The sequence below is a fragment of the Nerophis ophidion genome, linkage group LG09, assembly GCF_033978795.1.
Source record: "Nerophis ophidion isolate RoL-2023_Sa linkage group LG09, RoL_Noph_v1.0, whole genome shotgun sequence".
Lineage (NCBI taxonomy): Eukaryota > Metazoa > Chordata > Actinopteri > Syngnathiformes > Syngnathidae > Nerophis > Nerophis ophidion.
The window spans coordinates 12079307-12091806 of record NC_084619.1 but is presented as its reverse complement, the minus strand read 5'-3'; the positions used below and the strand labels follow the sequence as shown (position 1 = coordinate 12091806).

The following is a 12500-nucleotide window of genomic DNA, read 5'->3' as shown; positions in this document are numbered from 1 at the left end:
AGGATGGGAACGTAGATCGACCGGTAAATTGAGAGCTTTGCCTTCCGGCTCAGCTCCTTCTTCACCACAACGGATCGGTACAACGTCCGCATTACTGAAGACGCCGCACCGATCCGCCTGTCGATCTCACGATCCACTCTTCCCTCACTCGTGAACAAGACTCCTAGGTACTTGAACTCCTCCACTTGGGGCAGGGTCTCCTCCCCAACCCGGAGATGGCACTCCACCCTTTTCTGGGCGAGAACCATGGACTCGGACTTGGAGGTGCTGATTCTCATTCCAGTCGCTTCACACTCGGCTGCGAACCGATCCAGCGAGAGCTGAAGATCCCGGTCAGATAAAGCCATCAGGACCACATCATCTGCAAAAAGCAGAGACCTAATCCATTATTAAAAAGTAATTTTTTTAATTTACTTTCTGTAAATATCTAAAATATTAATATTCTCATGTCATATTATGCTCCTTCCAGCGCTGTTGTTTTTAGGTTATAGAGTTTTGAGCCAATCAGAATTCAGCTAGTTTATGTTGCCAAGCTGTACCAAATCTGACCGAGGCTTTCAGAATCAATGCGGGCGTCCGTTCACTTACATTTGACGGATCAGATCACAAGTTGTCAGTAAGGCCTTCGAGCTGGCCTAAGGCAGATATATATTGTGATGTTATGAGCTTGGTAACATTAGAACTCCATTACCCAGCATGCCACAGTAGTAAAGAGCATGCGCAATAGCCCTGTTTAGGTTGAATGTACAGGAGACATGCCGGCAGTTGGATGTTTTTGATGAGCACGCTGTGGAGTGAACTTTAAAGGCCTACTGAAACCCACTACTACCCACCATGCAGTCTGATAGTTTATATATCAATGATGAAATATTAACATTGTAACACATTCCAGTACGGCTTTTTTAGTTTACTAAATTACAATTTTAAACTTCCCGGGAGTTTCGTCTTGGAAACGTCGTGTAATGATGACGTGTACACAGGACGTCACGCGTTTTAAAGGAAGTATGAGCGCTACGTAGTCTGCTTTAACGGCATAATTACACAGTATTTTGGACATCTGTGTTGCTGAATCTTTTGCAATTTGTTCAATTAATATTGGAGAAGTCACAGTAAAAAGATGGAGTTGGGAAGCTTTTGCTTTTAGCCACACAAACACACGGTGATTCTTTGTTTAAAATTCCCAGAGCTGAAATTTTACTATGGATCAGAGCGCGGTCAAGCAGACATGGATCCCAACCGAATGTCAACCAGCAGGTTTCGGTGAGAAAATTGTGGTTAAAAAGTCGCCACTTACCGGATATCAGCTGAGTTTGTCGTCCGTACAGCTGCCCTCGACACCCATGAGACATGGCGTCAAAACATCCGTGGACAAACCCCTCCGACTATCAGGTACTAGCAACACAATAGAAAGATAAGGGATTTCCCATAATTATCAGAGTAAATGTGTTTAAAAACATCGGAATACGTCCCAATGCTAACGCTTTTTTTTTTTTTTTTTTTCCCCACCAAGTCCGTCGCTATCAATATCCTCAAACACGAATCTTTCATCCTCGCTCAAATTAATGGGTAAATTGTCGTTTTCTCGGTCTGAATAACTTTTTGTTGGAGGCTCCCATTAAAATCAATGTGAATATGTGAGGAGCCCCCACACTTGCGACGTCATTGTCTGCGACTTCCGGTAGAGGCGAGGCTTTTTCAGGAAGTACCAAAAGTGGCGAACTATATCGTCGATTTTCTCTACTAAATCCTTTCAGCAAAAATATGGCAATATCGCGAAATGATCAAGTGTGACACATAGAATGGACCTGCTTTAAAGGCCTACTAAAATTAGATGTTCTTATTTAAACGGGGATAGCAGGTCCATTCTATGTGTCATACTTGATCATTTCGCGATATTGCCATATTTTTGCTGAAAGGATTTAGTAGAGAACATCGACGATAAAGTTCGCAACTTTTGGTCGCTAATAAAAAAGCCTTGCCTTTACCGGAAGTAGCAGACAATGTGCACGAAGTCACTGGTTGTAGAGCTCCTCACATTGTTTACAATCATAGCCAACAGCAGCTTGAGCGATTCGGACCGAGAAACAGCAATTTCCCCATTAATTTGAGCGAGGATGAAAGATTTGTGGATGAGGATAGTGAGTGAAGGACTAGAAAAGAAAAAAAAGGCGAGGACAGTGGGAGCGATTCAGATGTTATTAGACACATTTACTAGGATAATTGTGGAAAATCCCTTATCTGCTTATTGTGTTACTAGTGTTTTAGTGAGATTATATGGTACCTGAAAGTCGGAAGAGTTTGGCCACAGGTGTGGTGACCGTCAGTGTCTCCGGTGGGTGGAGGTAATAGTCCGCAGCAGCTGCAGGAGGACGCAAGCTCCGCTCATAACTACAGTAAGAGCCTACTTATTACCACAATTTTCTCACCGAAACCTGCCGGTTGACATGTGGTCGGGAACCATGATCGCTTGACCCCTCTGTTTCATAGTACAGCTTCACCTTCGGGAATGTAAACAAGGAAACACCGGCTGTGTTTGTGTTGCTAAAGGCAAAAAGCTTCCCAACTCCATCTTTCTACTTCGACGTCTACATTATTAATTGAACAAATTGCAAACGATTCAGCAACACAGATGTCCAGAATACTGTGTAATTATGCGATTAAAGCAGACTACTTATAGCTTGGATCAGGCTGGAAAAAAATGTCCGCTACAACCCGAGACTTCAAACGAATGCGTCATCATACGCGTCATAATACCGCAATGTTTTCAACAGGACACTTTGCGGGAAATTTAAAATTGCAATTTAGTAAACTAAAAAGGCCGTATTGGCATGTGTTGCAATGTTAATATTTCATCATTGGTCGATAATAGTGGGTTTCAGTAAGCCTTTAAGAAGTCAGCCACCACACCTCATCTGCATCTTTTATGATTAGACAACATATATTTGCAGCGCCATTTTCAAGAAGGATATGTAAAGAGAAACTACATCTTGCGAGACGATGTCGGCCAACTCCGGAAGCTAGCTCAGCTGTCCCGGCGATTAAATTTTGAGTTCAGATATTTTATTTCTTTATTTTTTTCCGCGTTTAACGTGTTTTTTGCAATTTTAATTTTGACAGTACCACATAAGATATGTTTTAATTGCTGATGCTGGTTTATTGACTTTTAAATGCGCCAGAAAATAACCCATTTTGTACAATGCTCAATAGTGCGTAAATGTGTTTCTGTATAGTATTTCTCCAGCAACGGTCACGTGGCGACATAAATGATTGTATTTTGAGAGGTAATCATTGAAGTCGGACATCACCGAAGGCCTAGATGGGAAACGAACCACCCGCTGTAAAACACATGACTCTTGAACATATAGGCTTAGCCTGAATTGGAGTTGTCAATGACATGCACCTGGGGATAGGTTGATTGGAAACACTAAATTGGCCCTAGTGTGTGAATGTGAGTGTGAATGTTGTCTGTCTATCTGTGTTGGCCCTGCGATGAGGTGGCGACTTGTCCAGGGTGTACCCCGCCTTCCGCCCGATTGTAGCTGAGATAGGCGCCAGTGCCCCCCGCGACCCCGAAAGGGAATAAGCGGTAGAAAATGGATGGATGGAATGTCGTCTTTGTTTATCGTTCTTACATGATTATTTACAAATCTTTATGTAACATGTAGGATATTTCTTGATAACCAATTATTATTATCCTATTTTAACTGCATGTTTGTTGGTTGTTTCTTTTAAGCATACACTACCGTAGTCAAATGAACATCTGGTCGCCAAAAGTAATGCATTTAATACCTCATTTGTTTCTGGGCCTGTCCATGGTGAATTAATTTCCGTTAAATAGGAATAATTGATTTTAAATGGCATATTTTAATTGTTAGAGCAAAAAAAAAGACGAAGTATTCTTTTAAACATTAAGAAATCCCTCGAGACATGAAATAACATCGATATCACCTTTACAAGCCAGAAACTTCAAAGACTATCACAATACTCACTCGGCTGCAGGTAAATTTAAAGACCGAAATGGGGCCACAAACAAGCTATTATTATATTCAGGGCCGGCCCTTTATTGTACATGTTAGGCACTAAAAACAAGGATGCACACCTTGCTGACTTCTTAGGGAGTAATTGTTTCCAACCTTTCACCAGCGTCTTGGCTAGATCTCCAGCGTCTTTGTGTTTGCGAAATGAGTTGACGGTTTTCCCAATGCCGGTTTCCTAAAATTCACCAGGTCACTCGTGAGTCGTTGCATGGTTCACATCCACATATGGTCTTTGAAGCACTTACAGCAAGGACATCTACGGTGATGTCCAGGTTGTTGAGTTTCTGCAAGATTTTTAGCACCTGAAATGAGATGATCAGAAGTGTTTTAACAATAATGCCCATGCATGATTCCAACACTAAAATTGGCATACCAAATATGGCCATACTGAGTTGGGTTCCACAGAGTTGCTGATGGTGCATTCACAGCCAAAGCTATGAATGGGAGCCGCTCACGCCCTCTTCTGGTCTGCTCATTTTACTGGTAGCTATAAATGGACAACCCCTCTGCTCTTTCCCATTCATTCTCTCGATTTAAATGATTTGTGCACATTTAAGTAAAATCTCACTCACGAGACCAAGCAGAGTTAAGTCATTAAGCAGAGCTGTCCAGTCAACTGCATCTATTTCCATTTTAAAGAGCACCTTTAGGGCAAGTGCCACGTCTACGCAGCCCTTAGGTGTGACAGACAGCAGTCACAAGTTGAACAACTGGAGGAGAAGTCATTTTTAGCAGCAAAGCACCTCCCATTCATGCACGGCCGGCCTGACCCCCACTAGTTAGAGGCCGTATCATCATGTCTAAATGCCTGGCAATTTTTCATATTGGACCTTTTAATTGCATTTCTAACAGCTTAGACCAGTGGTTCTCTAATGGGGGTACGCATACCCCTGGGGGTACTTGAAGGTATGCCAAGGGGTACGTGAGATTTTTTAAAAAATATTCTAAAAATAGCAACAATTCAAAAATCCTTTATAAATATATGTATTGAATAATAATTCAACAAAATTTGAATGTAGGTTCATAAACTGTGAAAAAAAATGCAACAATGCAATATTCAGTGTTGACAGCTAGATTTTTTTGTGGACATGTTCCATAAATATTGATGTTAAAGATTTTTTTTTTTTTGTGAAGAAATGTTTAGAATTAAAGTTCATGAATCCAGATGGATCTCTATTACAATCCGCAAAGAGGGCACTTTAAGTTGATGATTACTTCTATGTGTAGAAATCTTTATTTATAATTGAATCACTTGTTTATTTTTCAACAAGTTTTTAGTTATTTTTATATCTTTTTTATATCTTTTTTTCCAAATAGTTCAAATTAGCAATATTTTGCACTGTTATACAATTATTTAAATCAGAAACTGATGACATAGTGCTGTATTTTACTTCTTTATCTTTTTTTCAACCAAAAATGCTTTGTTCTGATTAGGGGGTACTTGAATTTAAAAAATGTTCACGGGGGCTACATCACTGAAAAAGGGTTGAGAACCACTGGCTTAGACCAGTGTTTTTCAACCTTTTTTGAGCAAAGGCCCATTTTTTCCGTTGAAAAAATCCAGAGGCACACCACCAGCAGAAATCTTTAAAAAACGAAACTCAGTTGACAGTAAAAATTCGTTGTAGCAATTGTTCGATAGGACTTCAAACTAGTGGTTCTCAACCTTTTTTCAGTGATGTACCCCCTGTGAACATTTTTTTAAATTCAAGTACCCCCTAGTCTGAGCAAAGCATTTTTGGTTGAAAAAAAGGAGATAAAGAAGTAAAATACAACACTATGTCATCAATTTCTGATTTATTAAATTGTCTAACAGTGCAAAATATTGCTAATTTGTGGTGGTCTTTCTTGAACTATTTGGAAAAAAACAAATAAAAATAACTAAAAACTTGTTGAAAAATAAAGAAGTGATTCAATTATAAATAAAGATTTCTACACATAGAAGTAATCATCAACTTAAAGTGCCCTCTTTCGGGATTTTAATAGAGATCCATCTGGATTCATGAACTTAATTCTAAACATTTCTTCACAAAAAAAGAAATCTTTGACATCAATATTTATGGAACATGTCCACAAAAAAATCTAGCTGTCAACACTGAGACCCCTGCTATAGTGATTGTTTTCATTATAAGGGGGTCTATGTAGTGTTTTTTCTTTAGCAATAGTCATATAAAATGATTACTTTGTATTTCCCTTCAATGAACTATTTAGCACAAATGTCCAACAGATGAATGTAATGCAGTGAGTAAAAATCACATTCAACAAGTTTTCCTACTGTTTTGGTAACTATGCCCACATTTCAATAATAAAATAGAGTCATATAAAATGAACACTTTGTATCCCCACTATTAGAACAAATGTGCAATAAATGAATGCAATCCAGTGAGTAAAAGTCACATTTAACAAGGTTTTCCTACTGTTTTGGTAACTATGCCCACATTTCAAAATAAAAGCAATAGAGTCATATACAATGAAAACTTTGTATTCCCCTTCAATACACTATTTAGCACAAATGTTCAGCAGATGAATGTAATCCAGTGAGTAAAAATAACATTTAACAAGGTGTCCTACTGTTTTGGTAACTATGCCCACATTTGAAAATAAAAGCAATAGAGTCATATAAAATGAACACAATACACTTTTTGAAAAAATGTGCAACAGATGAATGTAATCCATTGAGTAAATGTCACATTTAATAAGTTTTCCTACTGTTTTGATAATTATGCCCACATTTCAAAATAAAAGCAATAGAATCATACAAAATGAACACTTTGTATTCCCATTCAATACACTATTTGAAAAAATGTGCAACAGATGAATGTAATCCATTGAGTCAAAGTCACATTTAACAAGTTCCCTACTGTTTTTGGTAACTATGCCCATGTTTCAAAATAAAAGCAATAGAGTCATATAACATGAACACTTTGTATTCCCTTTCAATAAAAATTTTTAGCGCAAATGTTCAACAGATGAATGAAATCCAGTAAGTAAGTCACATTTAACAAGTTTCCTACTGTTTTTGGTAACTATGCCCACGTTTCAAAATAAAAGCAATAGAGTCTAATAACATGAACACTTTGTGTTCCCCTTCAATACACTATTTGAAAAAATGTGCAACAGATGAATGTATTCCATTGAGTAAAAGTCTCATTTAACAAGTTTTCCTACCGTTTTGATAATTATGCCCACATTTTAAAATAAAAGCAATAGAATCATACAAAATGAACACTTTGTATTCCCCTTCAATACACTATTTGAAAAAATGTGCAATAGATGAATGTAATCCATTGAGTAAAAGTCACATTTAACAAGTTCCCTACTGTTTTTGGTAACTATGCCCACGTTTCAAAATAAAAGCAATAGAGTCATATAACATGAACACTTTGTATTCCCTTTAAATACAATTTTTTAGCGCAAATGTTCGACAGATGAATGTAATCCAGTAAGTAAAAGTCACATTTAACAAGTTTCCTACTGTTTTTGGTAACTATGCCCATGTTTCAAAATAAAAGCAATAGAGTCTAATAACATGAACACTTTGTGTTCCCCTTCAATACACTATTTGAAAAAATGTGCAACAGATGAATGTATTCCATTGAGTAAAAGTCTCATTTAACAAGTTTTCCTACCGTTTTGATAATTATGCCCACATTTTAAAATAAAAGCAATAGAATCATACAAAATGAACACTTTGTATTCCCCTTCAATACACTATTTGAAAAAATGTGCAACAGATGAATGTAATCCATTGAGTAAAAGTCACATTTAACAAGTTCCCTACTGTGTTGGTAACTATGCCCACATTTCAAAATAAAAGCATGAATCACATAAAATGAACACTTTGTATTACCCTTCAATACACTATTTGAAAAAATGTGCAACAATTGAATGTATTCCAGTGAGTAAAAGTCACATTTAACAAGTTTCCTACTGTTTTTGGTAACTATGCCCACGTTTCAAAATAAAAGCAATAGAGTCAAATAACGTGAACACTTTGTATTCCCTTCAATACACTATTTAGCACAAATGTGCAACAGATGTATGCCATCCAGTGAGTAAAAGTCTCATTCAACAAGTTTTCCTACTGTTTTGATAACTATGCCCACATTTCAAAATAAAAGCAACAGTCTTATAAAACTAACACATTGTATTCCCCTTCAAACAACTATTCAGTCAAATGTGCAACAGATAAATGCAATCCAGTGAGTAAAAGTCACATTTAACAAGATGTCCTACTGTTTTGGTAACTATGACCACATTTCAAAATAAAAGCAATAGAGTCATATAAAATTAACACATATTCCCTTCAATACACTATTCGAACAAATGTGCATTAGATGAATGTAATCCAGTGAGTAAAAGTCACATTTAACAAATGTTCCTACTGTTTTGGTAATTATGCCCACGTTTCAAAATAAAATCAATAGAGTCAAATAACATGAACACTTTGTATTCCCTTCAATACACTATTTAGCACAAATGTGGAGCAGATGAATGTAATCCAGTGAGTAAACATCACTTTTTGACAAGTTTACCTACTGTTTCGATAACTATGCCCACATTTCAAAATAAAAGCAACAGTCTTGTAAAACTAACACATTGTATTCCCCTTCAATGAACTATTTGGCACAAATGTGCAACAGATAAATGCAATCCAGTGAATAAAAGTCACATTTAACAAGTTTTCCTACTGTTTTGGTAACTATGCCCACGTTTCAAAATAAAAGCAATAGAGTCTAATAACATGAACACTTTGTATTCCCCTTCAATACACTATTTGAAAAAATGTGCAACAGATGAATGTATTCCATTGAGTAAAAGTCACATTTAACAAGTTCCCTACTGTGTTGGTAACTATGCCCACGTTTCAAAATAAAAGCAATAGAGTGATATAACATGAACACTTTGTATTCCCTTTCAATACAATTTTTTAGCGCAAATGTTCAACAGATGAATGTAATCCAACAAGTAAAAGTCGCATTTAACAAGTTTCCTACTGTTTTTGGTAACTATGCCCACGTTTCACAATAAAAGCAATAGAGTCTAATAACATGAACACTTTGTATTCCCCTTCAATACACTATTTGAAAAAATGTGCAACAGATGAATGTATTCCATTGAGTAAAAGTCTCATCTAACAAGTTTTCCTACTGTTTTGATAATTATGCCCACATTTCAAAATAAAAGCAATATAATCATACAAAATGAACACTTTGTATTCCCCTTCAATACACTATTTGAAAAAATGTGCAACAGATGAATGTAATCCATTGAGCAAAAGTCACATTTAACAAGTTCCCTACTGTTTTTGGTACCTATGCCCACGTTTCAAAATAAAAGCAATAGAGTCATACAACATGAACACTTTGTATTCCCTTTCAATACAATTTTTTAGCGCAAATGTTCAACAGATGAATGTAATCCAGTAAGTAAAAGTCACATTTAACAAGTTTCCTACTGTTTTTGGTAACTATGCCCACGTTTAAAAATAAAAGCAATAGAGTGTAATAACATGAACACTTTGTATTCCGCTTCAATACACTATTTGAAAAAATGTGCAACAGATGAATGTATTCCATTGAGTAAAAGTCTCATTTAACAAATTTTTCCTACTGTTTTGATAATTATGCCCACATTTTAAAATAAAAGCAATAGAATCATACAAAATGAACACTTTGTATTCCCATTCAATACACTATTTGAAAAAATGTGCAACAGATGAATGTAATCCATTGAGTAAAAGTCACATTTAACAAGTTCCCTACTGTGTTGGTAACTATGCCCACATTTCAAAATAAAAGCATGAGTCACATAAAATGAACACTTTGTATTACCCTTCAATACACTATTTGAAAAAATGTGCAACAATTGAATGTATTCCAGTGAGTAAAAGTCACATTTAACAAGTTTCCTACTGTTTTTGGTAATTATGCCCACGTTTCAAAATAAAAGCAATAGAGTCAAATAACATGAACACTTTGTATTCCCTTCAATACACTATTTAGCACAAATGTGGAGCAGATGAATGTAATCCAATGAGTAAACATCACTTTTTGACAAGTTTACCTACTGTTTTGATAACTATGCCCACATTTCAAAATAAAAGCAACAGTCTTATAAAACTAACACATTGTATTCCCCTTCAATGAACTATTTAGCACAAATGTGCAACAGATACATGCAATCCAGTGAGTAAAAGTCACATTTAACAAGTTTTCCTACTGTTTTGGTAACTATGCCCACGTTTCAAAATAAAAGCAATAGAGTCATATAAAATTAACACGTATTCGCTTCAATACACTATTCGAACAAATGTGCATCAGATGAATGTAATCCAGTGAGTAAAAGTCACATTTAACAAATGTTCCTACTGTTTTGGTGACTATGCCCACATTTCAAAATAAAAGCATGAGTCACATAAAATGAACACTTTGTATTACCCTTCAATACACTATTCAGTCAAATGTGCAACAGATGAATCTAATCCAGTGAGTAAAAGTCACATTTAACAAGTTGTCCTACTGTTTTGGTGACTATGACCACATTTCAAAATAAAAGCAAAAGAGTCATATTACATGAACACTTTGTATTCCCTTCAATAAACTATTTAGTACAAACATGCAAAAATAAATGTAATCCAGTTAGTTAAGGTCACATTTAGCAAGTTGTCCTACTGTTTTGGTAACTATGCCCACATTTCAAAATAAAATAGAGTCATATAAAAGGAACACTTTGTATCCCCTTCAATACACTATTCGGAGAAATGTTCAACAGATTAATCTAATACAGTGAGTAAAAGTAACATTCAACAATTTTCCTACTGTTTTTCGTAACTATGCCCACATTTCAAAATAAAAGCATGAGTCACATAAAATGAACACTTTGTAGTACACTTCAATACACTATTTGAAAAAATGTGCAACAGATGAATGTATTCTAGTGAGTAAAAGTCACATTTAACAAGTTTCCTACTGTTTTTGGTAACTATGCCCACGTTTCAAAATAAAAGCAATAGAGTCAAATAACATGAACACTTTGTATTCCCTTCAATACACTATTTAGCACAAATGTGGAGCAGATGAATGTAATCCAGTGAGTAAACATCACTTTTTGACAAGTTTACCTACTGTTTCGATAACTATGCCCACATTTCAAAATAAATGCAACAGTCTTATAAAACTAACACATTGTATTCCCCTTCAATGAACTATTTAGCACAAATGTGCAACAGATAAATGCAATCCAGTGAGTAAAAGTCACATTTAACAAGTTTTCCTACTGTTTTTGGTAACTATGCCCACATTTCAAAATAAAAGCAAAAGAGTCATTTTACATGAACACTTTGTATTCCCTTCAATAAACTATTTAGCACAAACATGCAAAAATAAATGTAATCCAGTTAGTTAAGGTCACATTTAGCAAGTTTTCCTACTGTTTTGGTAACTATGCCCACATTTCAAAATAAAATAGAGTCATATAAAAGGAACACTTTGTATCCCCTTCAATACACTATTCGGAGAAATGTTCAACAGATTAATCTAATACAGTGAGAAAAAGTTACATTCAACAAGTTTCCTACTGTTTTTGGTAACTATGCCCACATTTCAAAATAAAAGCATGAGTCACATAAAATGAACACTTTGTAGTACACTTCAATACACTATTTGAAAAAATGTGCAACAGATGAATGTATTCCAGTGAGTAAAAGTCACATTTAACAAGTTTCCTACTGTTTTTGGTAACTATGCCCACGTTTCAAAATAAAAGCAATAGAGTCAAATAACCTGAACACTTTGTATTCCCTTCAATACACTATTTGAACAAATGTGCAACAGATGTATGCCATCCAGTGAGTAAAAGTCACATTCAACAAGTTTTCCTACTGTTTTGATAACTATGCCCACATTTCAAAATAAAAGCAATAGAGTCATATAAAATGAACATAGTCAATACACTATTTGAAAAAAATTGCAACAGATGAATGTATTCCATTGAGTAAAATTCTCATTTAACAAGTTTTCCTACTGTTTTGATAAGTATGCCCACATTTCAAAATAAAATCAATAGAATCATACAAAATGAACACTTTGTATTCCCCTTCAATATACTATTTGAAAAAATGTGCAACAGAAGAATGTAATCCAGTAAGTAAAAGTCACATTTAACAAGTTCCCTACTGTTTTTGGTAACTATGCCCACATTTCAAAATAAAAGCATGAGTCATATAAAATGAACACTTTGTATTACCCTTCAATACACTATTTGAAAAAAATTTGCAACAATTGAATGTATTCCAGTCACATTTAACAAGTTTCCTACTGTCTTTGGTAACTATGCCCACGTTTCAAAATAAAAGCAAAAGAGTCATAACATGAACACTTTGTATTCCTTTCAATAAACTATTTAGCACAAACATGCAAAAATAAATGTAATCCAGTTAGTTAAGGTCACATTTAGCAAGTT

The 12500-nt window shown here is 35.4% G+C and overlaps 1 protein-coding gene across 2 annotated transcripts in view; it reads right to left on the bottom strand.

Annotated features, from left to right (window-relative positions):
* The window catches only part of eloal (elongin A, like), a 34628-nt gene that overhangs the window by 21313 nt on the left and 815 nt on the right, over nt 1-12500 (bottom strand). For both annotated transcript variants that reach the window (XM_061910323.1, XM_061910325.1), the window contains exons 2-3: nt 4283-4339; nt 4100-4212 (exon numbers count right to left, since the gene is read on the bottom strand). In XM_061910323.1, the coding sequence (XP_061766307.1) occupies nt 4100-4212; nt 4283-4339 (170 nt within the window). The remainder of the gene's footprint in view (nt 1-4099; nt 4213-4282; nt 4340-12500) is intronic.